We start from the raw sequence: 27,501 nt of genomic DNA on the forward strand, positions 1-27,501 counted from the left end.
TGTTTTTTTCCAAAGTGTTCTGGTTACTAGCAAGATGCATACCACCAATAAAAACTTCTGCACAAGATCAATTCTGTAGGAGAGCTATTGAAATACATGACAGATGGAAAAGGAATCCTAAAGTCAGCTTGCACTGAACAGGTGTTTTCATGTCCTTGCATAAAGTCCTAACAGCAAAAGATATCCCAGACTAAGTTAAATTATTTGACCCTCTCAGTTGATTTATTAGTCACATGAAATATTGACGTTTACACACACAAAGATCATTTTCTATTCTCCAAATCGGACTAAAGATTGTGACTGAAACAGGGCTTTGATAACAGATACTGGAAATCATTCTCCTTCAAAAACATCCTTCCTTGGCTGCGGTCAGCAAATCTATCTCATTGTGCCAGCATACATGCAGCTATTACCATCTCTGTTAGTGTCCTGCTAATCACAATGCCTTTGCAGAGATGAAATCATTCACTGGAGTCCCTGGATTTTCTTCTCTCTTGGTTTGGCTTAAAATAGTTGAGAGAATAAAATCCCCCCTTTTCCCCTCCATGAAAAGCAGCATACCCATATACACAGAATTTCACAGGAGAGCAAACATAACATCTTTCTATACTTTTCTCCCATTACCCCTCCCAAAACTACAACATACTAAGCAACTAAGGTGATATTCTGATCATCTCTACTATAGCCTTGTGATTCTGGCTTAACTTCATAGCAGGCAATACAAGCACTCTGAATTCCCATTGCTGTGAGATCATGTAGAGACATAACTTCATTATCAAGGGAGACCTGCATATGCAGGGCTTCAACTCCTGCTGGTATGCAGCGTATGCATTGGAACTTTCATTAAAAAGCGTAACAATGTCAGAACCCAAAAGGCATTTCAAAACATGCAAAGCTCACTGAAGTCACTCAGCGAAACGTTACACACACTTTCCAACTTACCATCTCTAACATTTACTGGAGCTGGATTCTACCTGCTGTTTGCAGGCAAAGGTTTTAAGTCACATCATAGTAATTAATATCAACAGTATCTACTACTTATATCTGAGACTTATATTACTGTGACTTATTCAGTGCTCGCAGAAGCACAAAAGGAAATAAGAGCCTTCAGAAGTAACTTTAAAGTTTTTTTTTTCCTCTGCTCAGGCATTAAGTCATGGCAACAGCCTCTCATTTATAAAGACCTTTATCATATTGCCTGTAGTAAGTGTGTGTACCTATGTGAAAACAGTAAAATAAGCCATAGCTTCTGGAAGTCACGTATGTCAAATTCAGAATATTTAATAAAAGACACAGGCTTTGCATCTGTTACTGAGGAACCTGTACACAAGTATATACACTGGTGTACACTAATGCAAACTTCGGTACTGGCCACTAGATTCAGAATGGCTTCCACTGCTAATGGCTCAAAAATAATAAATACTGACAGCTGACTTCTATTGACTTTGTGATTTCTATTACAAAGATAGAAATGTACTCAGAATTCAGAATTGTGCAACTCCTTCAGTGCAAAGCTTCAGACGTTGACAGGTTGTTTTTTTTTTCCACACTACGGACAAACTATATTCTTCTAGCACCTAAGCTTAAAAACAAGATAGGAATGAAAAGGAACTAAGTGAACCTAACGCTTATATGAAGAGACCAAAGTGAGCTGGCAAAAAGTAATATTGGGAAGAGCAGACAATGAAATATTTATATGAATGTCACTCATTAGCTCAGGTTTAGCATTGTACTTTTAGAGCTATCCTTTAGCTGGATAAAACACAGCAGCCTGGAGTCTTTCATTTCAGATTTTACATGTGCGCTCTATCCTGTCCTTACTTAGAGTGCAAAATAGGTACTTTCATCACTGAGGCCTTAAATGGTTTGGAAATCGGCTACTCAGGATACTAATTCAGTTCTCTTCTGTCCTACTGGAGCACGACTACAGCTGTTCAATTTCATCAGGAGGACTTTCTGCCAGCTGGAAGAGTTGTGTTGGCTCTGGGGGCTCTTCTGTAGAATTAATTGCTTACAACAATTTAACAAATTCAGATTAATGCTTAACAGATTCAGCTAAATGTATTTTCAATCTAATGTGTACATGCTTTAATCTACTGCTAATTTGCATAACACTTAGTAGCCAAATGGTGTTAACTCACTTTCATATCCTGACCTGAACTCCACTCACAATTCTTCCTTTTCCACAAATCCTCAACATAGTTCAATTCACTGGTTTTCAATGCAAGGTCACTAGGAGTCTCACTCCTTCCTTCCTGAGCTGAAATACGTAGCTAATGGCTGCATCCACTGAAAATACTGCTTACATTTCTACAGCTTTACTATTACAAGTTGCTGTCTTTCTTGCTTTTAACTAAAAAAAACAAACAAACAAAACCGCAACATTGAGAACGTTATGATACTTGTGATGATAATGTTCCAAAAGAGATTTAAAAACTAACAAAGTTTAAGATTCTACTGCTTGCTGGAAATAGATGAATTTTAACAATGTTCTTTTCTGATATTATAACCTTGTCTGTGCCAAGTGATTACATTACTGCACCAACCATTTAGAAGATGCAGCCTTTGATTTAGTTGTCAAGTGTATACTACTAAATACACTAGAGTATTTTAAGTGCCATGATCACATTCACATAATTCAGGCCTAGTCATTACTGTAAACACTTTCAGAAAGCAAGAAGCATTTTCCTAGAGTATTAAAATAACCCTGGCCATATATTCAGTACTAATCAAATACCCAATTTTTAATTTACACGCAAAACACTATAGGTATAATTTGTTTATTGTACTGTGAGCATCAGTATATATTAGAGACAAAGAAAATATGATGTCCAGGACAAAGAAAAAAAAATTTAAAGTTTTGCTCAGTATCAATCACGGAGAACCTATAAATTATCTGCTGGAATGCTTTCAGCTCAAAAGCTTGGCTTCTACAATTACAGAACACTGAAGAATATACGATGTTCTGGATCCCAAAAGCCACATACCTAAAGTTAAATTGTGAAAGACCTGAAAAGACATTATGCAAAATTTATAAACTTGTTTTCTTCTGAGACAGATTGATCTTATCTCCAAGACTCAGAGCCATTCCCTGTAAGGAAAAAGAAATAAATTTATGACACTGATAATTAAAAAAAAAAAAATCACTTTATATTAAAGTGAAGTTCCATATACAGAAACCTATGAAGCTAGTGGCATGAGAAACAAAGTATTTCTAACTGTCCACTTTTTTACATAAATTCTAGTGCACACTTTCTTACCACTAGGTAAAGGCCAGACCTACATGTATTATTGAGGCAATGAAACTTTAATGAGCTAGAAGCTACTAAGCTTGCCTTCGATATAAGATGCAGAAAAATAAAGAATTTTAAACCTTTTGACCTTCTACCAATTGGAAGTACACTCCCACTGGAGAAATTACACCTGTTAGTCCAATTACTCAAATTCAGCATTTGGAAGTCTCAGTGCTGATAGTAGCATTCAATATATCAAGGCTACAGAAAATAATTTCACCACAGAACCATACTGCACAGAAACTGAAGAAGGGTCAAAAGAAATTACCCAAGTAAATCCACCTAATCAACAGCAAAATGATCTCAAGATGAGATCAAGCTGGCACATGTAACTGAGTGCAGTCTTATGTAAAAACGTCACTGTAAGCATATCAAAAACATTAAACTACTCCAAAAACTTTACAATGACATCACAAACTAAAAGGTTTCTTTGTGAAAACTGAGACTGCCCTTTATTGTATGCTGTGTAAAATAACTTTTATTAGTAAAGTAGCTGTTTCATTATTAAAGTTCTAAATCTTGTACTTTTTACTCAGAAGGCAGAAGTTCTAAAATTCAAAGCAGACTTATAGATGTACCTTTAAAAAGCAATTCTACTAAAGACTGTTTTTTTTTGTTTGTTTTTTAAAAAAAAAGAACCAGTGAATAGCAATTACATGCATAAAATTTCCTTTGAATGAGAAACCGAAATGTCTCGTTCAGTAGGAAAAGATTGTGAAAGCTCAGGGAGCAATTGATCATTATTTAAATGCAAATGAAATACAACATCCTATTTGCAGTGCTATGGGTAAAGATTAAGAAATCTTGGTCCAAAGACCTATTTTATGGTAATGCACTCGGAGAGAAGATGTTTTACGTTATAAATACACCTAATTAGAAAGACATTTTTCCCCCTCACAAAATGTGTAAAATAGTTTAAAAACTAAAGTTCATGTATTCATCTAATCCAAATCTTTTCCCAGTTACCTAAGTACTAGAAATTGACCAACAGCCCCAGAAGTTGCCAGGTTTTAAGAGCGTTCAGCACATTTTCTCAAAAATGACAAGAAGAAACAGTGCTCATTACCTGACTCTTTGCACGGATTCGTATGTGACCAGTGACAGGGGCATCTGGTCCAAGATGAATTGGTTTTTCAATGCTGACGTTTGCAAGTGCATCTTCTCCAAATATGGAACGCGCATAAAGATTGGCTGCCATAAAGCCACAATAACCAGAAAGTGCCTACAGAAAGCACATTTGAACTCTTCAGAAAGACCAAAATCCTTTAAACAGGTTCTCATTCACTGTAGGTACAGCTAGACAGGTATCAGTATTTAACATTTAAACTTCTGCTTTCACATACAGCTTTTTGTGAGACGTGCGAATCATGCAATGGAAAACAATGGTGGTCTTCTTGTAAAATTAATATTGAAAGATATGCAATCTATATTATTTCTTAAAACAAGGTAGGATAACACTTTATGGTATTAGGTAATGAACAGCAAAAATGGTAAAAATAGCAAGTAGGTAGTATACCTATTTTAGCTACTATATATGTATTTGCTAATATCTGGTATACATACACAGTATATCTTGGCAATAAACAGCTACTGTACATATTTTGTTTTATGGCAAAAAGGCTATATTATGAAAAGAAAGGTTAGCTTTGAGAGAGAAGGAAAGAACTTTGAACTACTGAAAAAAGCTGTATGAAAACAGACAGTTCATCAAGTCTATACATTCAGATTTTCTTCTAACTTAACAAGAAACAGTTAAAGTGATAAAGTGACACCATTTTTATAACAATTCGCTTCTTACTCATTTCAGGGCATTAAGAACTTTGATGCATATATATTATTTTGTATTTTACATAGGCATTTCTAGTAATATGTGTAACAGATGCTAAAAAATTAAAGAAAAAAGCAAATGCACAAAAAAGGGTGTCACAAAAAGTCTCCAAGCAAATAACTCACCTTCTCTGGAGTAAGGCATTTCATATTGGTTGACTTCAGTATGTGCTGTAAGTATTCATTTAGATCGATGATATTTGTATTCACAGTAACCTTCACAAAGAGGAAAAGAAAAAGGGCAATTACTTTAATCAGCAGCTCAGGCATTCCTGAAACTACCCCTTCTTCAGTTCTCTATAAAAGAGATTGCCACTACATTTCTCCTCGAGGAATACCACATTCAGAGAGCTGGCTGGATATCCCATCATGTGGTGGAATCATACCAAATCTTCATCTCCTGCCATCCACTCATTAAGGGGTGGAAACTACATTTTATTATTGCAGCTTCTAAAACATACTAGGTAAATATGATACTCTGTTGAACACATAGATTCTCTACAGCAAATTGTATGCTTTTTGTCTGAATACAGTTTACATGTTGCCAGAAGAAAAAGTGGTATCTAGACCAAAAGCTTGCTTTTAACCAATTATAAAATTACTTTCATCTTTCCCTTCTAGCAACAAAACTCCCTGGGCTGCCTTGACTTTCTCATACCGAATATTGTGGGTGTTGTTTAAATTGCCTTTTAAAATCTATTTTAGAATTTGTTTCCAAATTGCTAAGGCTTCAGGTATCATTGGTTAAAATTTATTCACAAGTTGCCTTTCAGGAACTTACTTCCAGTCTCAAGTGAATACATGTGAAGATACATGTAGCAAACAAGGCTGTATAGTTTGTCTAAAACATCTCATTCTGCTTTAACATTTCTAATCTATTGTTAAATTATATTGCCTGTCATATGAGATTATTTCCTTTAAATCCTTATAAAAATGTCCTGAACTAACAGTGTGGACACCCTCTAGTACTAAGTGCACCCAGAATTTTGTGTGTATGTAGGTATTCTGTGTATCATCTGTAACTACTCTGGATGTTACTGCTGCATTGCAAAGTAATAAAGTTACTCTGCTTGGAAGCCATGGAAAATCCTGAAGCGCAGCACATCATTTCAAGAAAGAGGACCGCGTAATTTAAAACTGGAGGGGCTCAGCAGTATGAATAAGCCTGCAGGCTCAGCAAAAAATTATATGCTTCGATATTTCATCTTTCAACTGAAACACACAGCAATCACCCAGCAATTGACACTGTCCATACAGGAGGTAAGGCTCAAAACACATACTTCTTTTGTAAGAAAAAAAAGATACTGCATCACTAAACTTCTGAAACATTAGATAGCAAAAAAGAATGAGTTATTTGGGGCCAACATCCAATGCATTTTATCAACTATATAGATTCTTTAAGAAAAACAGACGCTTTTTATGTTTGGAGATAACCAGTGGCACTTACACAGACATGTAGACAATGAATACAGCCAGAGCTATCTAGTGATAAACACAATATAGGAAAGAATCACTTGTATTACAGAAACATCTGAATGAGGTTTATATCACGAGATAATGAGCCAATATAGAACAAGAAACAGAATGCTAACTTATCCAGAAGAACCCAAAATAGTGTACAAAAAGTAAAACTAACTTTGTTTTCCCACTCAAATTCTGCCCACATCTGTCTGAACTCCGCATCTGTACAGGAAGCTGGCTGGATGTAATCCATGATGTCAATGTGAATATCACTGAGAACCACGCAGTTTCTGTCGCTGGCAGCTCCAGAGACATCATACACTGCAATATAAAACAAAACGCATTAATGTTTTAAAAAGCGAGTCTGCAATAGATAAGAGTACCCAATTACCATCTGCAAACTAACAACAGTCAACACTTGCTCAGCTCAGTGTTGATCTCTACTCTTCTCAGGTGCTTTACCCAAGTTGCCACAGAACTTTGAGTTAAGTGCATCAGCCTTTCAGGCAAGGCTGCCTAGCTCACTTTCAATTCAGAGACTTGGGTTCAAGTATCATGCTGACCATCATTCTAAAGGCAGCATGCCCCACCATGAGTTTACATAAAAGTGATAAAACTTTAAAAAACAAAAAAATCATCACAAAATACTCATACAAAGCAGACCGTTTAAATTGCTTTTCCAGTATGAAGCGTTTTATGCATTTATTTTGGAGCTCATCGAGCAGTTAGGGAATGTTGCATGTTAATTTTGCACATACAATTAATTGTTTACTTACCAATATTACCAAAAATGATTCCATTCTCTGTTGAAGCAACTTTGACATTAGCTTTAATGTTTGCAAAGTCATGTGGAGCAAGAGTCAAAGGAGATGGTTTTTCCACAAGTTTTAAGTCACCTGTTTAAAGAAATTGGGAGGTGTGGGGTCAGGAAACGTTACCAGTACACAAAAGGTTAGCTTTTGGAACAACATTTTTATTTTCTTGGGATTCAACAATAAAGCCTACAGAGCTGCACTAAATCCCATAAAGGCATTACTTTGTATTTTTGTTGTTGTTTTGTTCATTTCTACAGTTTCCTACCCAGAAGACAAAATAATTTATATTCCATTAAGAACTCTCAGTTAAAATATTAGCGTACTCACCCCAAATCCACTGAAAACAAATGAAAACACTGACCTAAATGGTCTTCAGATTGAGTCTGATAACAGTTTTTAAACAAACAGCAAACTTAATTCTACCCTGTGCTTTAATCACCACCACCATCAAAATACCTAACCCTACCATCAAGTGCCTCAAAACCAAAGTTCAAGGTTCGGTATTGCATGGGCTAAGCTATCTATGAACAGGTCAAAGTATCCTTTATTCTGATTGTAACTGTTGCCAGGAAACAGTGAGAGCTGTACTTTTCCTAGTCCATTAGCAACAAATTGGAAGAGACTCTTCAGTTCTATCAGTACAATTTGAGAACACAGCATGAACAGCAGCAGGTCTACACGTGCAAGAGTGATCCATCACATTAGTGGTTGTTCAGTTTGTTGGTTTTTTTTCAAGTTATCTGAAGACATCAACTATTAGCTACAGAATTCCCCTTTACTGAGTTGATACATAGAACAATACAGAGAAACCTATTAAGTAATATATTTTTATCTCTATCATTAGTCTTATCAAATGACTTAAAAACATGAGGAAGCTAATATCCCTCAGTCATATTTACATCAGCTAAAAGTATATAACATGTTCTCCAAGTCTGCTATACACATATTTCAACTCCTGACTAACAAAACAGAAGATAACTAATAGGAAATTAGCCACTCTTCTTGGATTATCTGCTCCAGTCCCAAACCCAAAAGTTTCTGAAGCCTCAGTGTTGTTCAAACATGCCACCGGTACAACTGTTAGTACAGGGAATAGTTTCAGCTGAGTACACACCGTATTCAAGTACTTCTGGATGAGTGCAAGAATCACCCAGGGCAGATTGCTTTTAGTACCTCACATTTGCTCCATACCAATTTGGATTTTGTCATCTTGCTCTACAGTAAAAGTACAATGAGGAATAAGTACATCAAAAACTTTCTACATATCAGGAAAAAGGGAAAACAGAATGCTCTTTTTCCAGGAGAAAACACACGACAGTTCAAAATCTGATTACTGCGTGTAACATCCAATGCTATCTCTCTGTGCCAGTAGACACAACTATTCCAGCATTTGGAAAGAAAAAATATTTGTAAGGGAATTCAAAAAAAAAACTTTCAAAATGGCAACTAGCAAGGATAAATTTGTAAGTATTTAGAAGTGCTTAAGTACCTACTTACAACGGGGTGTCAATACCCAGCACCTCACTGTTGCCAAACAGTTGCTTTGCTTCCACCAGTACTCCTTACCTAGTGTGGCGAGCTCTAGCGTGCAGTTCTGCAGAGTATCACTGGTCTGGTTTACCACAAGCACATCCAAAACAATATCGTACTGATTGACGTGCACATATGCTTCTGCATAAACAGGGTCAGAGAAACCTGTCAGCTGAGTAACCTGCAAAGGAAAAGAATTTAAGGTATTTTTCTCATAAACCATTTCAAAACAAGAAATCATGACAAACAATGCCAAAATAATAAATTCCAAGTGAATCCATTGTTTTTTAGCATGAGCCTCCAAAACAAATAGAACAGGCGTGCAAAGAGGTTTCAACTTCACAGAACTATCTTTCTAGAAAGAAAATAGACAAAATAACTGCTTCGGCTGAACATCACGAATTTAGTCTAGAAAATATTTAGAAGTAACATTCTGGAAAACAAAATTAATATTTCTTGCATAAGCCTTCCAAAATAAACCAAATCAAATGACTTATAGCTAAATCACAGTGACTTTCCATGTTATTCATACAAATGGATTTTTAATTCCATCTTTCCTCACCTGTCCCTTTGTGCACATGCTACAATTTGTAAAACCTTTCCAGATAAAATGTGTTCTGAACTGAATTCACAAAATCATAACATGCTATATTATTCTTAAAAAGATCAGAAGGAAAAAGACAGTGACTTCAAAAAAGGTAACTTTAAACAGTAAGAAGAATTCATCCAAACTGTAAGAATAAAAGCCTGTTTTCCTAACTAATGAACAAATCAATACATTTCCTCTCTTTGGATCTTCACTGCAAGTCCTAGCAACCAGCAGCTAAAAAAGAAACAGTGAAACAAGATGCACTACACTTGGCAGTAGGATACCGCAGATAAGTAAAGGGGTTCTTAACCACTTGTGACATCCCAGCTCTCCTCTTTGTGAACTTTGCTGGGACAAGAGCAGCAAACAATTTCAATCTCTTCTCTGGATACCACCAGCTTAGTGCTCTGAGTCTCAGTATCATTCTTTTCTCAGGAAAAAAAGGGAATAACTAACCACAAGAAGGGTTTTTTTCCTCCCCTTTCTCCTCCTGATCATAATCAACACACACATAGGCCTTTCTAAGCATAGCCTGGTCCATTAGTTCCAGCCTACATCTCCCATAATTGATCCTGCACATGAGCAGCACAAAGGGAATATAATTAACGCTGACTTTTAGATTACCTTATTAAGTTTGGATGCAAGAGGATCAGCAGCCTCCTTCCTCTGTGTGTTTCCCATTGCTGCAAGAAGGCTGAGCTGAAACTGGTCTTCTTTTGAGCTCATTTCATTTTTAGCAGTAAGCTGCATGAAGGAAATTGGATCATCCGGCTGAACTGTCACATTCCTCTTCTCTGATTCTTTCTGCAAAAAGACAAATATTCACAATTTCATAATTAGTTATGAAACTTAGCACAGAGAACAGTCAAATAATGACTGAATTGAACATAGTCAAATGGTGACATTTCTGGGACCTGCTTGGATGTGAACATCAGTAAAAAATGATTTTATGATTACATATTTATAATATCTCACCTTCTGGGAAAGTTTCTCTTCTTCTAGCTTGGCTGACAGCATATGAGAGAGGGACTGTCTGCATTCTTTGTTGAAAATATCATTCATAAGTGGAGAACATTCTGACAAAACTTTCAGACACAAGGAAATACGATCGACATCATCATCTGTAATTGGCTTCTTGGGAAGAGAAGACTTTCCCAAATGGAGAATAGTGGCCATGAGCAACATAGCTTCAGCAATAAAGGACTGAGAGGGAAGACAAAGGAAATAGAATGGAAAGTGGTTATTACATTTTTACACAGCTTTATAGAAATGGTTATTTCTGACTTATTTCATAAACAGGTGCAAATTAAGCTCGTGAAAATCTATGGAAAAAAATTTTTTGTACTTGTTGTTTAGAAACAGAAGTACCATGACCTAAGAAATTGTCTAGGCAGAGCGTCTGGAAAGCAGTAGGCCCTATCTGCAACCCAAATTATTGTTACTATACAATCCTGTAATCGGCATATCACTCGGGACTTAACCAATTTCACATCTGCTTAAAACCCCACCAAACACCAACAAAAAACAGACCAAACAAACAAACAAAAGACCCAACCAGCTCTCCTTTGCAACTACAGAGAAAGCATAGATATGACTTACATTTTGTTTCTTCTTTTCCTGAACTAGTGACACATATCGCAAAGCAATCTTAGTTAAAGTTGTAGCTAGAGAAGCTGCAACAAAGAAATCGCCATCAAGCAGGAATCCTCGTAATGGAGGTCTGCAAAGACAGATAGTTATCAGAAAACTAGTTTTGGAAGACACTTTTTAAAATACTTATCTTCATACATTAGTGTCCATACTGTACAGAAAACAAGCTTGAAAGGTCTGAAGTTTTTTTCCCCCTCAAAGTATTTTTTCCAGATAGAGGCATATACAAGCCACGTATCCAATTCCACACAAAATACAGAGTGAAGGATGTAATGGATAATTTCTACCCTGAATATGTTTCATCATAGCACTGAGTGATCATGAGCACTCAAGACAAAGTAGCCCATCTGCAGTAATTAAGAAAATATACCAATTGTTTTATCAATGAAACGAAATATAGCAGAGGTTAAATAATGCAAGATGGTATTACAAAAAAAAAGAAACAGTTTTTACTCTAAAGGCAACAGCTCTGCATCCAAATAAAACTGTAATGGAACTTCATGTACACATTATAAAGAATTATATAGGATTCAAGATACCATAACTAATAAGGTCCTTTTTGATACGCAGTAAGTTTTGATTGCAAATCTTCAGCAATTGTGCAACTTCTTGCCAGATATCATCTATTTGAGATAATACCTTAAAAACAGGAAGTCACCTCAACCACTAAACTCTACATGAGAGATAATACCACTTAAAAAACAAAACAAAACTGAGCACTCCTAGTCTAGTATGACATCTTAAATACCTGTCTTCTTCTTTTTTGGCGGGTCGGGAACTACTTAGAGCACTCTGTGTTGCATAAGTACCCATCTCTGTCACCAATTTTTGAGCTGGACCGACAGACACTTCTTCTTCAGGTTTTAGCTCACCAGTTTCTTTCTTGATTTCAGATTCTACAATTGGGATCTAAACACAAATAGGTAAATGTTGAAAAAAATACAGAAGCCTTCTGCCCATGCATAAAGCTCATGACATTGCATACAATGCCTTAGATCCCCCTCAGAACTCGCCAGACTCCGCAGTTTCTTGTGCACACACCATTATACAACAAGTGCTCAAAACCCTGTTCCATCTTAATTGATTTTTTAGCACACTGCATATAGTAAGATAAACCACAAAAAGCTAGTATAATAAAACAAACACCTCTCCAAGTGATCTGCGAACTTCTGTCATTACACTCTGTATATCTTCCTTTGTGCTGCAATACTCTCCAAGGATCCATAAAGCTCCACGATAAATCCTAAGACAAGAACAGGAATTTAGTCATGCCTCAACAATAAACTTGCATCAAGAGAAGCCATTTATAGCCAGGTGGCCATGACAAGGCCAGCCTCAACAAATTCAAAAGGATGCGATTGACAGAAATCAAGTTTGATGAATAACTTTCATCCTTAATAAAATAATAAATAAATATAGCAAATAAGATTTCTTCTCAGCTTCTAACTTATTCTATATGTGTTAAGGTTGATATTCCTAAAATTAAATTTCATTATGATCAAAAATAACTCTATTGCACATTAATAAAGTCAGCTGTAATTTCTCCAATTACCTAAGATAAACTAACTTCTCATCATACAGGACAAAATGAAAAAAAAGAAGTATGAGTGAAGATTAAGCAAAGAGTAGCAAGGTTACAGTTTGTTTTTTTTTTTCCTTTCCCTTCACTTAATGACATAATGATGGAGCAAAGAATTAAAAGTATCCCATGTATTGGAAGAATGGCAAAGCAGTGCATGATCAGGAGAACTTTTCTGTGTAAGACTGAACCTTTGTATATCCATTACAATGCCAAGTTTTTAGTGCCCTGCAAGATACTAAAGATGCTTTGCAGATTCACGTTTCAGATTTTTTCTGACAAATATACAACAAATATTTCCAGTTTCCTGTAAGTGCAAATTCCTGCTGCAATATTCCCTTATTAACTCTATTTCAACAAATATATCGCTTTAGTGTTGGCCTTCAACAACACTACCCACTAACAAATACGATTAACAGTTACATCATAGAAACAAAACCTGAAGTGGTTTTCTTCATTCGTATAAACAGGCAAGAGGGAAACTACATCTCTACAAGTCATCTACCCCCTGCATCTTTTGTGCACGTGGGCTGCAAGGCTGGCGGAACAGAATTAATGACAGTACACATTCAATGCAAAAGAGGCACATGGTGCTCCAGTTTTGGTTTAGTATCCTATTTGTGACTCACTTGACAGATTTAATTGCGTGAAACACTTCAAGCATCTTCTCAACAATAAGAGGTCTGAGGTTATCAAATCGCTGGATCGCTTCCCGCACAAATTCCAGCACATCAGCAGCTGCTGCTTCATTGTTATCACTAAGGAACTCCATCAGCTAGCACAACAGAGTAAATATGAGCACAAAGAACAACAGTTATGTTTGCACAATTGTACTTCTACATTCAGATGCATATACATCTCTTATTTAATAAAGCTGAAGTCAAACAACCTCAAGTAAATTTCAATCAGTTATCATAATCCACAAATTATTTTTCTTATTATAGAGATTATTGCACTTTTTAGTAAAGGTACTTTTCAGCTCACATTCTTCAAGGACATTTAAAAATAGAAGTCTAAGATGACAGTAACCACAGCATCAAAAGCTCCACATTTCTTTAGTGATTAAAAATAGCATCGTTTATTGAAGCCCACTACTAGAAACACCTCGGCTTCACTTATTCTTTTGTGCAGGTGGTTAGCAAGTATTTTGATACAGCTAGAACATAATTAAATGACAATATAATTAAATGTTTCCATACCACTGGAATAACATTCGCAGCCATGTCTGGAAACCGAACACTACAGGAATGCAAAGTCCGAACAAGCAGCTGTCTGTATTTGTCGGTATCTTCATGCTCTGTCACATTATTAGTCTTAATGACTTCTTTCTTCAGAACAATCACAAGCTGCAGAAAAGATCAAATAAAATTGAAGAGAGCCATGTATTTTTTCAAAGAATGAAAATTAATGTAATGAAACACAAGTCATATATATTTTACCTCCTCCACATTTCTTGAAGAGACAAGATCCAGAGCTAGCTGAAGGGTTTTTTTGCGCACTTCCAGATCTGGGGTACTCAACACTCTGAGGATGTCCATAACTAGATCCTAAACAATAAAAATAATAACAGCTTTATTACTTCAAATGACTTCCTTCTCAGGCAGTTCTAATTTTTAGTCCTTAATGATTTTCAAGGACGTTGTGGAAACAGAATATAAAATATACTGACAAACAAGCAACATACTAGGGATTAGGAATCTCACAGCGTTCATTTAATGTATTTTAACATTTACCAGGCAAGCTACATAACTAAGTTAGGCAGCATTTACCATTGTTATTTCTTATGCAAGCAATAAAAGCAGTGAGCCTACACGTAAAAGGCCACTCATTTAATTTCAAGAGTTATATCAACTGAAGGTTTAAATTTCAGAAGTACATTTTTCACTACGGTATCTTAAAATTTTTAGGGAAGGAAAATCCTTTAAATAAGCTTGTAGGAAAAAAGAGCTTACATACCTGTAACACTCGTTCATGGGAGGGATGCTCCTTTAATTCAACCAACCGATCCAAAACAATCAGTTTCACGTTATTATCACTTTCTTTAATGATCAAATCTATGTAGCACTGGGCAGCTGCCTAAAATTAAAAGGATCAAAACCATTTTTTAAGTAACGAAGAGGAGAAACAAGCACATTTCTGTGAGAAGTTCAGGAAAAGACAGCTTCTACTTTATTATTAAAGCAACTACTCAATGAGTTGGCACAGAAATGAACCTGAGAAGTTTTCAAGCTTTCTGGTGAACTGTAAAGATGATTCCACCAGGTTGTTACAACAACCATACAGGAAGACTAACAGTGGCAGCAGCTTACAATACATGGATTTGGTTTCAAATTCAAGCAAAACCATAAAAAAAATAAATTTCTTTGCATGCTCTAGGTCAGTTTTTAAGTATACAATAGGACATGAAAATTAATTTAAAACAGATGCCAGGATTAGCATATCTAGATAAGGCTTCAATGACACCTTCTACAAACAATATTTGTACTCAACAAAAACGACTACACTAAAGCAAGAATGTAAGTATTAATACACTTTCTGACCTTTTGAAGCTATTTAAAATGTTTTTACTCTTAATCTAGATTACAATATTCTTTTTTTGAACGTTCAATACAAGTTTAGAATTTCTGTGTGTTCTTAATCAGCTGTACAAAGATAAATACATAAACACAAAATCAAGCAGTAATCATTGTAAATCTTCAATACTTTGCATTTCCACCCTGGTCTAGAAAGAATAATGTTTATGAGTAAAGAAAGTAATTCTATGTCTGCAAATCTTCAGCATTTGTCTACTTTGCTAAGTATGCCAAGAAGATTGCAGGTTGGTAGCAACTACTGGAATAGTTTGCACAGCATTCAAGCTTGTCCACTACCAAGTGAAGTCCACTAGTCACAGGTCTGCAGAACAGTCTCAGTATTTAAAGGAGGGGGGTGGGGGCGACACATGAAATGAAACAGACCAACTTTAAGAGATATTTTGAGACAGTTTCAAATGTGAAGTGTCAAACTCTCTATTTCACTGAAGCCTTCAGTCTTTAGATGTACAACGTACAGCATACAGTATTATAGTACACTAGAAGCTACTGAAATGTCTGAAAACACCAAATTATACCTTGATTGCTGTTGGTGCACTGGAGAGTGTAACCAGTGTTCCTGCAGCTTCATATTTCACAGCAGGACTTGATGACTGCAGTAAGTTGTAGATGCAGCGAATAAACCGAGCTCTTTCTGATGGATTTGCATGACACACCTAGATTCAAAGAACAACGCGTCATTGGCATATAAAGAAAAAAGAACAGCAACCATATAGTTAGTAGAATAGCAACTATCTTACTACAGGGAGAAAATTAAGCAAAAGTTGACAAACTTTTCTGGGGATAAGAACAGATTTTTCCAACTGTGAATTACCTTTACAAAAGCTAATAAACAGCTTTTACTGGCAATTCTATGCAATGCTACAAGGTCCTGACATGGACTAAGGGCTAGCTAAAATGCCTTTTGCAACTGTGTTCTATTCCTTCCATAAAGCAGTCTAATATAATCTAAAACATGCGTCTATTTTTCAGTGTGCCACAATACATTTTCCTTTTACCTTATAAATTAGTTCAACAATAACCAACTGTAGTATGTCACCAAATGTCTGGACTTGGTCAATACAGGTACTCAAATAATCCAATGCTCGATCCTAAACAAATAAAAGAAATTATTCTAAATTATTCTGAGTTCTCCGCTACATTTCAAAGAAAAATGCATTTTAAAAATTGGAACAGAACCACATATATTCAATCCTTCAACTTAAAGTTTAAAAAAAAAATATGAAAAAACATTATACCTGAAGAGCAAATTAATCCATTTTGTACACATAGATGGCAAAAAGAAGAGACAAGACTAATGGCAGTCAGGCACAAAATTCAATTGTCAACAAATAAACCAAAACACTGAACAGAAACTGTCATCTCTTTCTCATATGACTGCAAAAGCTACCTACAGAAGTAGATAATGGAGTACTTCTCAGTCTAGTTAGGCTTATTTGGCAAAACTAATTACAGTTTTCAGCAGCAATGTATGCCTTCTTCAAATACACCAACTCTCCTTTTAAACAAAGGCAGCACTAACAATCTGTTTTAATTTATTTGCAGTTAGATATACTTCACAAATGGTCTAACACTGCCACATATCGTTGTGTTTTTGTTTGTTTTTAATGAATTTAAATAGTTTACACTTCCAACAAACTACTGGCTAGTTACCTGCAAGATTTTCAACTATTTAAACCAAATGAGTTTGAGGGCAGGTATCCTTACCTGATCTGCATGAATTAGCATCATAAATGCATTTCTTTTGCAGCTTGCATCCTTCTCATTCACCAGGAAATCATGGATCAATTCAGGAGCATCAGGTATAAGATGTTCAAAATTTCTTTGAAAAAAAACATAAGTAAAAGAACTTCTGGTGAGAGGTAAAACATACAGCTTAACTGCATATCCTAAAGAGTTTACAAAATTGAAGAAGAATGAAACAGTGATACATAGCTTTTGTGTAATTATTTGAAACTAAAGAGACTCAGCATAAAAAAATTACTTGCTATCATGACAGCTAAAACATTACCAGAACAATGATTTCAATTTAATAGTAACATTTAGTCACACATTTTAGGTGAAAAAAAACCTGCAATAATGCTTAGTATGTAACTGCAGTACATAAAGAATGTCCCACTTCAAATACGTTTATACATGTATAGTCCTGTAAAGATTCTTCTGTATTCGTAACTGTGAACAATGATTACTATTAATGAAGTTTAGATAACTAAGAAAGGTATTTATTTATTTGCCCATACATATTAACCTGCAATATAAGGATCTTAGTCACACTTCAGATGGCAACAGCAAAACATTTCACTTTTCCAAAGAATGACTTTACAGGGGGAAAAAGCAAACAAACATAAAAAAAAAAGTATCAACCTTCTCCTCCTCCTCCCCGCTCCCCCCCCCGCACCAAACTAACAGCCATTGATATATGCTTATGAGGTTTCCAAAGCTGTCCTGATCACCAGTGCTAGCCTTGGTCTTCTTTATCTACAACGTGAAATAGCTTCTGGCATTTACCTATAAATCGTGTAAATTGCAAGAACTGCGTTTCTGCGCACATAGCTGTGACGATGTTCTAGGCACGCACGAATGGCTGGCATCAAAGGTTCCAACAATTCTGCTTCTTTCAGCTTACAAAGAAAACGGAGTGTAGAGCCTCGGATAAACTCATTTGGGTGCTGAAGATCCTAAAATCAACAAGCAGAGTATTTGAAATACCAGACTTTGCATCTAACTGTTAAGCTCAGATGAAGCTCTCCGGAGAAACTTCATTGTGACCTTTCGATACTTAAAGGGGTCTTACAAAAAGATGGAGAAGGACTCTTTATTTGGGTAGATAATGATAGGACAAAGGGGAATGGTCTTAAACTAAGAAAGGATAGATTTAGACTAGACATTAGGAGGAAATTCTTCACTGTAAGGGTGGTGAACAGGTTGCCAAGAGAAGCTGTGGATGCCCCATCCCTGGAGGTGTTCAAGGCCAGGCTGGATGGGGCCTTGGCCAACCTGACCTAGTGGATGGCATCCCTGCCTGTGGCAGGGGGGTTGGAGTTAAATCATCTTTAAGGTCCCTTCCAACCCGAGCCATTCTATGATTCTATGAACATGCTTGCTAGCCTTCGCCCGCACTAAGCTTTTTGATGGTTCAAGTTCCAAATGTCTATGAGGACACCTCACTGTCTTTTTATGAAATTTACCTTCTTAAAACACTGATATGTATTTTATATGACAGAAAATTATATACTTTATAGAAGGATGCTGCATGGGAACATAAGAAATAAAAAAGCAACAGGCCACCTTTCTGTATGCATCGCATACGAGGATCATTTCTTGCAGAAGCCTGCCATCTGGAGTGGTCTTTGGCACTATCTCCCAAAAGACAAGCAGCAGTTTTTTGATGGTATGATCTTGAAGAGGCAGCACAAAGCGTATAATGGTCATCAGAAGCCCAGGTAGTTTTTCACCATTCAGAATCATAATGATTACTTTCTTCAAGGCCTCTGTCTTTAACTTGACATCTCCTTTTTCTAGGGGACAGAAAATTCAAGAAAGCAAGTCATATTAATTACGTAGTTGGGAAGACTAACACATCACAGTCAGTTAACAGGCATACCAATCTTACACATCGGAAGATTCCCCTGAAGAACGCAACATAGCATCTCAATAAAATTCACACCCTTACTTCCAAAAGCATAAAGAGGAAGAAAGAGATATTTAAACAGTAAGTCTGGAGTTCAGATTTATTCTTATGATCAATATATTGGAATTAACTGAGTTCAACAGATTCTACCACTGCTTCAATGCTTTTAAACAGCATTTTAAACCAGAATACTCCAATGCTCTGCTACAACTCACTATGGTGTAATAATATCTAAATATCTAATATCTAAATCCCAGGTCCATTTATGTTTTACTTCACACAAAGACTGTAAGTGACTTTAAAGTTTTGCTCAGAATTAGAAGAAGAATCACATAAGATAAATACAATAAAGTTTCCCAAAACACAGCAAACAGAAGAATTCACACGTTTTGAAAATCAACAGAACAAAATAAACATAAATTGACTTGAGTTTATAAAATGCAAACAATATTCTAGCAAAAGTATCATGAGAGTATGCAAGGATAGAGCAGGTATGATGAAGTATCCTTCAAGTCATGGCCCATTACTTGCCTAGGTCATTTTTTAAGCTGATTTCTGAAGGTGGTTCTGAATCCATCGGGACATTGATTAACGTGTAACACACGTTCTCTGCAGCAGTCATGGTTCTTCGTTACAAATGTTTTCTCAGTGGAAGAATTATTTTGACACAAATATCAGACAACCTAAAATCCAAACAAATAAAGACATCCCAAAGTTAACAGATTTTACTAACAAACAACACAAAAACATTTTTGGCAACTGACTTAATGATTTGAAGAGACTGTTGTCAGATTTCTTGAGAAGTCACCTTCAAAAGACTTCCCAACTTTCTGTTATACTAAAACATTCCACAATCGGGAGTGTGAAGTTTCTCAAAGAAAACAAAACAAAAGAACAGAAATGAAAGGAATTTCTTCAATACTTGGAGCACAGTTAAAGGCAACTGACACAGATGTCCAACTGCAACTGAAGGGATGCAGCAGCTTTTCCATCGTCTGCTCATCCCTCTGATCCTGGCTGCATTCCCACTACCCTTCTTGCACTCCTGTGCCACTCCAGGTGAACTGACCCAAGTTGCAAAGGCAGCCAAAAAAAAAATCTCAGAAAAAAAAAAAAGGGGGTGAAGCGGGGAGAAGCCTTCAGCCTATGAAGGAAGCTTTGAAGATGAGCATAAGACCTAACAGAGCAGAAATTGAGGATGGGAAAAAGAAAGCACGATGACGAGGAAAGCAGGACTACCCTTTTACCTGCCAAGAACCATCAGACCAACTCTACTGTTTACCTGTTCCTATAGACACTAACATACTAACGAGGAAAGTTTTTTCTCCCCCCCTCCCCTTTTTTTAAACAGAGGAACAGTACTAGTGTGTTACAGTTCTATCAAAGCTGCTGTGTGTCTAGCAGCTGAGATTAAAAAAAAAAAAAGAACAGTTAAGTTCAATCCTCTTTTTCCTGCCTGTTTTTTCCTTGTATAATAGACTTCTAGGATAAAAACAAATTTTCTATTCCATCTATAAAGTAATGGGAAAATGCTCAAGTTTGAGCTTGCCCAGTTAATGTTATGGTACCATAATAACAAGCACAGCAACTTGTTACTTCTTATTCCACTAACTGTGTGTAGAAAAACATAAAAAAAGACTGCTATATGCTTTCATTGCAATTAATTTTCTTGTAGTCTCAGACTTAAGTTTCATAAATCATTACAACAAGCAAGATAGCTTTTTACTCTAAAATATGCTACACATCATATTTTAAAACACTGCATAAAAAGCCCACGTTTAGTTTATATAACTGTTGTCACTACCAAATATCAGAGCCAATTGAACAAAGCGATCCCCATCCACGTTCATGATTCCCACAGAAGACTGAAACACCAGGCTCCCCAGCCCAGTGCTACATGTTCCCTGCAGATCTCTTTCCCTCTGAAGTTCAGGGATCTCCACAACATAAGGTTTTCAATGACATGACAGTTTAAGAAGTTACTGTCTAGGGATACCAGTTCCTACCCCATATCACCTCTTCAGCTGTGCTGACATAGTGTTTGAGATGCAAACTCTGTAAATCCTCCCATTTATTTTGGAGCACCGGTTAGAACTAACAACATCCAAAAGGCAAACACCCGTTCCCAGTTTGGTTGCAAGCACCGCCCCACAAACACCTCTGATGAATGACAAGGGAAAGTGGGACGTGGAGTTGCAGCATTTGAATGATAAATGAATGAGAGAAGCCGTTATGGGACCCGAAGTCCCTTTTTTTTCCGTCAATTGGGCACCTCAAGAACCTCAGGCTGAACAGTGAGCAGACAAGTTGTGCTATCTTGAGCTGTAGCCTCTTTCTCCACAAGAAAACAACACAAGTTAGTATCACAAATAATATTAAAAAATCCAATACAACAACCATCTTTTAAAAAGTCACTTTCTGCTACGAATCCCTTATTTTTATGGTTTAGATCCTTCAAGCTCGTTGCTGATAAGTATCTACCTACACGACTCCTGCTCACTTATAGGTAAACAACTGTTTTCTCCCCTCAGCAGCGGCTCACGCCACCTGTCCCCCACTCCCACACGTAACTCCTGGAGGCCTCAAAGCTCTGCAGCTGGCACCTCCGTCTCCAGGAACTCCTCAGGGACCATAAAGCCGATCTGTGCGAAAGGCAGGCCACGTATGTTTGCTCACACAGACACCTTAGCCGCCAAAACTCCCTCAGGACAGCAGAACAGGCCTCTGGAGCACGGACACGGGGCCCGCCGTTACGCTCTGACCGGAGCAGAGCAGAGGAGCTCTCTCAAACCGCGGAGCAGGACGAGGGGCAGGGCGCACCCCCAGCACCCCGACCCGTTCCTCTTCGCTGCCGGGCCCCGGCACCACCGCCCCCACCCCGGGGCCGCCTCGCCCCGGCTCTAGGTGGGCCGGGGGGCTCCCAGCTGCCCGAGCCGCGCGCGGAGACGGGCGCCGCACCAGCGCCAGCGGAGGACGACAAAGGCCGGGCCCGCCGCAGGACAGCGCGGGCGCCCCGCCGCAGCCCCAACAAAGGGCTTCCTTCCCCGCGCTGCCCCGGCCCCGCTGCCCCCCGTGCCGGCCCCGAGCCTCGCCCCTCGCTCAGGGCCCCGTTACACGGCGCTGCCCCGCCGCAGGCCCGGGGAGGCCGCGGAGCCCCCGGAGCAGGAGGAGGCCGCGGAGGAGGAGGGGAAGGGCGAGGAGAGGGGGCGAGCTCCGCACCCGGCTGCGGCCGCTCCGTGTGCCCGGCCCGGCCCGGCCTGGAGGCGCTGCGCTGCGCTCTGCCCGCGGCGCCGCCGCTCCGCCGATGGCTGACGTGGAGCCGCGCCCTCCCGGCCACATCGATGGTACGGCGGCCCGCGGGGACACGCCGCGGCACGGCAACGCGGAACGGGCCGGGCGGCGCCGCCGCGTCACGGGCCGGAGGAGGCTCCGCACGGCGGCTCCGCCCGCCGCTCCACGGCCCCTCCTCGTTCTCCTTTCCCGCTGTCGATCAGCGAGGAGCAGTACAAAAAGGAAGCGGCGTAACAGAGCGATTCAAGCCCTAGGAGAAAAACACAACCGCGCCGGGCGGGTTTGGCTCCAACCAAGCCCACGTTGGCACCTCAGAGCCGCGGGGCTCCGGGGTAGGGCGCCCCTTCCACAGCCGCCTCTGGCTCCAGTCCTGTGATGTTCGGCTTAAAGGGGGGCTGCCCCCACACACACCATGCTTCTGGTAACACCGGTCACTGCAGGAGGCTCCTCAAGACACAGGCAACAACATGACAGCACAGAGGCCACTGCATCCTTCCTGCTCCCCACCTAGTGCCCAGACCGGGGCCTTCCACTTGCTCAGATTTTAAAAAATAAAAAAAAAGAACAACCAAACAAAAGGCAATAGATTCCAAGAAAGTTATTTATTTCCACTTGTCCTTACGAGTTAAAGACAGTATGCTTTTCATTAAAAAACAGTATCATGTACTATTTAGAAAACGGTTACACCTTTCTCATCAAAGAAAATACACCCAGTTTTGAACTCCCGACAACTTTTTAAGGATAGGTGCATTGTTTTGCCTTTTTTTTTTTGTTAAGAGTAATCCTCACAGTGCATCAGCATTAGACACATATCAGTGAGGATAAAGTTACCACCAAATACATAAATGTTCCTGTATAATTACGCATATGTTATCATAGAGGAACTCTTCCATGAATTAGTGCTCCATGGGCTCCTCTGACTTTTCCGCAGGTTCATCAGCAGGTGCAGCAGGCTTAAATAGAGAAAAAATACATATTAAAGGATTATCCAAATTAAGCATGGAGAAGGACAGAGCTGGTAATACAGATCATTAGAAGTCTGAGGATACTCTTTGCTATATGCATGAGAAACACATGTAGCCACTTCTGTTACAATAAAGTGCAAAACGGTACTTGATCACAGATGAGGAAAGGAAATTTCACTGGAAAATGCCTGCCAACAATTCAGCATAAATTGATTTAACACTTGTCTTAGTCTTCAGCTAAGATTATATGGTGTCTCCAGTTTTCAGGTACTAACTTCTAATTTTAAAAATCACATTCCTAAAACTCTAGTAGAGTTAAATGTCAAACATAAAAACATCACAAAGTGTCTTTTAACACAGACTACTTAGTTACATTCAAAACACACACCTTTCTCTGTGGTCTCTCCTCAAGACCTTCTAGGAATGGTGCTACATCATCATCATCATAGATAGTAAACTCCATGTCTTTGCCAACAATTCCAATGGAAACATTCTGTTAAGCAAAGTTTTGAAAGAAATGAGAACCATTTTTCTGCAAACAACTCTGCGGCTTTACAGCTTTCACTTGTGAAACAGACAAAAGCTTCCCCCTGGAATAATAAAACTCATTGTGCTATTTGTGTCTACTTAAGGAAGAAAGAAAATTTTGAGAGAGACTCCTTCTTCGGTAGTTTGTACTAGAAAAGGAAAAGGAGGGAGATTTACTCCCTAGAACAACTACCATGTTTTAAAAATCTTTAAAAATCTACGAAGTGTTTGGCTTCCAAGTTTCAGCCCCAGCCATACTTTACATCAGTTTTGTCATGGTCATTACCAAAAACAATGGCAGTACAATTTCTTATTAAGTAAACCTAGCATATACCTTGGTGGTCAGATCCTGTTCAGCAGGAAGAGTCTCTCTGAGAGCACGCAGTCCATGTTTAACTAGCTCATTTAGATTACCTTAAAATAAAAGCAGGAAGATATTTACAAAACATGGCATTACCTCTACTTATTTTCCCCTTACTCCCATTCTCAGTTGATGCAACTCCTCTCCTTAGATATTTCTGGTACTGAATGCAGAGTTGGTTAAAAAAAGGTATACCTTTGGAAGCTGTACATCTGAAATTGAATGCATCTGGTTTTGGCAACCGCACTGCCTCCAATGCAGCAATAATCAAGCTATCTTTCCCCCTTTTTTGTCTCCACATCATTGGTTTCTTATAAAAATAAATTCACAATTTAGAATGTACCATCAAAGTATTTGCTCTGACATACTATGCCTGCTCTGATATAGAAAGAAAACTTTCCTTGGGTTAAACAGGACAGAGGCCTCTTACTTTTTGCTCTGCTTTTCTGAGCACAACTTCCCTTTTCATTAGATCTAACAAGCATCCAGATGTTACACATGAAAGTTTGTAATACTTTCTTCACAGTTCTGACCTCATGCAGATTTACACTTGTGCCAAACTTGGCCCCCAAAATTTATTTTATCTTACTAAATCCAACCAATGAAGCAGTAGCAGAAAAACTATGTAACTGATAAAGACCACTAGATCGCTAGGGTTTCTTTACTCACAGTCAGTAAATTCAGTCATGTGTCTCTCCAAGTAAGTTCGTGCTGACTGTGAACGAGCACCAATGGACATTGCTTTACAGTCAAAATAGTTTGCAGAGGGACAAGTTTGGAAGATGTGAGGACCCATATCCTAAAAGGAAGAAAAACCACAAACCATTAAACAAATGTGTAAACTCGTAGCAAGTCTGTTGCTAGAACACATGATATTTTCTAACACAGTTTTGTCTCATGATACATTAGCTTATACATATGCACAGAGTAATTCAATACTGCTTATCACACCACTGTTCTTATCCAGTTCTTTCAAAGCTATTCTAAAAAATAAAAAATGTAGTGTTCCACAGAAACCCTTGTTTACACTTTTTCATTAAAATGTATTTTTTACACAGAGAATATAGCTGGCACCAAAAACATTTCCTTCTCTGCTCCATAAACTGTACCATGCTTATGATAACAGTACGCTTCCTACTTCATGGCTTGCAAATGGTATTTTACACACACACAGTCTTATCTGCACAATGGCAAGGTTAGTTATACAGCAGATTTCAGGCAAGCTGACAATTTCCTTCAACCTTCTTCATGTCAAAAATCTTCAGGGCAGAGATTCATTGTGTGCTCCATTAAGCAAACTGTTGTTTCTAAACAAGACAGAGGCCACTGATGATTTTCACATCCACTTTTTATAAAAGTTATGCTTCAAGGTATGACACAGAAAATGATTTCCTTATTCAGAGAATTGATCGATCTGCCTCCTCCTTTAATCTTTTCCTCTTTAACATGTACTTGTTGTCTAGAATTGCATTAAGCATGCTTTATTCTAGACCGATAGCATCTAGCATGGCTTACTTACATCATAACCTGCAATAAGCAGTCCTACGCCATATGGTCTTCTGCCGTAACGCTGTGTTGGTATCTGCGTTTCTTAAGAAAGCTAAGGAAACAATCTCAAAGGAACATGTACCAAAAACATTTTCTTCAGAAAGAAGCAGAGATGCACCAAAATTGCAGTGTAGTTTTTGTAAAGCCTCTTGTAGTATCAAAGGCTATGTTTGAAGAAATAGATCTCAAGACTCATCTGGAATACCAATGCCCTCTCTTTTTCTCACCCGAAGAACATCTAGCAGTTAGCTTTCCCAGAAGAACTGAGTGGTGTGTTCAGCCAAGCATCACAAACAGCTCACTTAATGCTGTACGGCCTCACTTACTTTCTTACACCTTTAACTTTTTCTAGGCACCTGATAACAGAATACAAGGCCTCCACTGTGCTCCGTGCACCGACAACATATATTTTTTTCTTGTGGTGATTTAAGCGAGCACATACAATTCAGTAAATAATCATATTTTAAACCGTACAGTCATATTTCCTCCCCCACCTCCAAAGGCCTGGTACTATGTAACAAAAACAGTGCTAAGTTAAATGCTGCACAGCACTTTACCACTTTTGTACTATTTCAGTGTATGTTCCAGCATATTCCATGAGAGACTATACAAACATCTTAAATAAGGAAAAATTTAACTTTGAATTAACTTTTTCATTTTAGTACAACTTTTAAGTTGTGATATATAAAACTAATTTTGAGAACAAGCGTAAAAAAAACTTAGAAGGTAAACGAGTGTTAAAAGAAAAAAAGGATACTGCTTCCGATTAGTGACACTAATCGAGAAACTGGAAGAGGTCTATCGAACACAAATCTAGAATCCAGACACTCCTGACGCATGAAATTGCTAGGAGAAAAAAAAATAAAATCAATGCACAGATTAAAGTCACAATGAGTTTCTCAATATTTGCCTGTTAAAGTAAGTGTATTTTTGTTTCAGCTCGACTTGTTGAGAAAAAGGGTCAGAGGCATTACATAATTTCATTTCATCTGACCTATAACTGTTATTTAGAAAGCTGACCACAGGCTTTAAGGAGTATTAGTACTTCAGTCATACAAAAGGGAAGGTGGAAGTTCACACAGGCTACAGATGGGTTGTCTGGAAAAAAATAGTTAAATGGTAACATTTCTTTGTAACATTACAGCAATTAAATTTTATTTCAGTAATTCTTCCAATGCCTTCTTTGTCTTTTCCTATCAAACCTCTTTCAGTGCATATTTACCTCATTTAATGAAATTATGTGGCCTACAGGTAAAAGGCAAACCCCTCTAGCTGACACACAAGGCATTGTATGCTTTTAATAACTTTAAGTGCATGTACACAGCAGCAGCTACTAAAGGGATATAGGTGATGCACTTTCTCAGACGGCTTGGAAACCCCATCACACTGAGGAAACCAGACAGGACTGTCTTACTAGTAACAAAACCAAAGAGCAAAATTTAGTGCCAAACAAATAAGATTTCTGCCAACAACTTAAAAATCTGCCAGAATTTCATACTGAGGTCTTTGGCATAGTACAACAGAGCGAGACTAATCCTTAGCTGACCATAAAATTTCATTCGCAATAGTCTACAAATGAACTTTCACTTATTATTGCAGAACTGTGTATGTCAACAACTAAGACACTCACCACAAGAGTCTTGCATCAGCAGTAAGTCCAGCAATGGAGATACCGATATGGTTGTCAACGTACAGGATTTTTTTCTGATGAGCTGCCAGCTCAGACTGTGCTCTCTACACATAAAAGGAGAAAGCTACGTGGCAGACTGACCAGTTTGCCAAGCACTGTGGAGAAATCTGCTAACATTTACTGCAAGAACTGAATATAATCACGAAATTGTC

General features: G+C 38.0%; 2 protein-coding genes across 5 annotated transcripts in view; both read right to left on the reverse strand.

Moving 5' to 3' along the window:
* Positions 1 to 2,764: 2,764 nt before the first annotated feature.
* COPB1 (COPI coat complex subunit beta 1) lies at positions 2,765 to 22,407 on the reverse strand. Its single transcript, XM_035550104.1, has 22 exons — positions 22,186 to 22,407; positions 19,498 to 19,649; positions 18,624 to 18,853; positions 17,844 to 18,013; positions 17,043 to 17,157; positions 16,334 to 16,426; positions 15,854 to 15,991; positions 14,701 to 14,820; positions 14,184 to 14,291; positions 13,944 to 14,090; positions 13,374 to 13,519; positions 12,312 to 12,408; positions 11,914 to 12,074; positions 11,115 to 11,235; positions 10,491 to 10,718; positions 10,140 to 10,319; positions 8,963 to 9,107; positions 7,358 to 7,477; positions 6,757 to 6,902; positions 5,247 to 5,336; positions 4,360 to 4,515; positions 2,765 to 3,091 (listed from the first exon to the last, which is right to left on the reverse strand). The coding sequence occupies exons 2-22, from the start codon at positions 19,586 to 19,588 to the stop codon at positions 3,032 to 3,034; spliced, it is 2,862 nt and encodes a 953-aa protein (XP_035405997.1). The 5' UTR covers positions 19,589 to 19,649; positions 22,186 to 22,407; the 3' UTR covers positions 2,765 to 3,031.
* Positions 22,408 to 22,840: 433 nt separating this feature from the next.
* The window catches only part of PSMA1 (proteasome 20S subunit alpha 1), a 30,184-nt gene continuing 25,523 nt past the window's right edge, over positions 22,841 to 27,501 (reverse strand). For all 4 annotated transcript variants that reach the window (XM_035550097.1, XM_035550095.1, XM_035550099.2 and 1 more), the window contains 7 exons: positions 27,290 to 27,393; positions 26,417 to 26,505; positions 25,631 to 25,701; positions 24,781 to 24,910; positions 24,085 to 24,164; positions 23,611 to 23,715; positions 22,841 to 23,210 (listed from right to left, as the gene is read on the reverse strand). In XM_035550097.1, coding sequence (XP_035405990.1) covers positions 23,154 to 23,210; positions 23,611 to 23,715; positions 24,085 to 24,164; positions 24,781 to 24,910; positions 25,631 to 25,701; positions 26,417 to 26,505; positions 27,290 to 27,393 — 636 coding nt within the window. In that variant the 3' untranslated portion in view covers positions 22,841 to 23,153. The remainder of the gene's footprint in view (positions 23,211 to 23,610; positions 23,716 to 24,084; positions 24,165 to 24,780; positions 24,911 to 25,630; positions 25,702 to 26,416; positions 26,506 to 27,289; positions 27,394 to 27,501) is intronic.

Source organism: Cygnus atratus, chromosome 5 (genome assembly GCF_013377495.2).
Source record: "Cygnus atratus isolate AKBS03 ecotype Queensland, Australia chromosome 5, CAtr_DNAZoo_HiC_assembly, whole genome shotgun sequence".
In the NCBI taxonomy this organism is placed as follows: domain Eukaryota; kingdom Metazoa; phylum Chordata; class Aves; order Anseriformes; family Anatidae; genus Cygnus; species Cygnus atratus.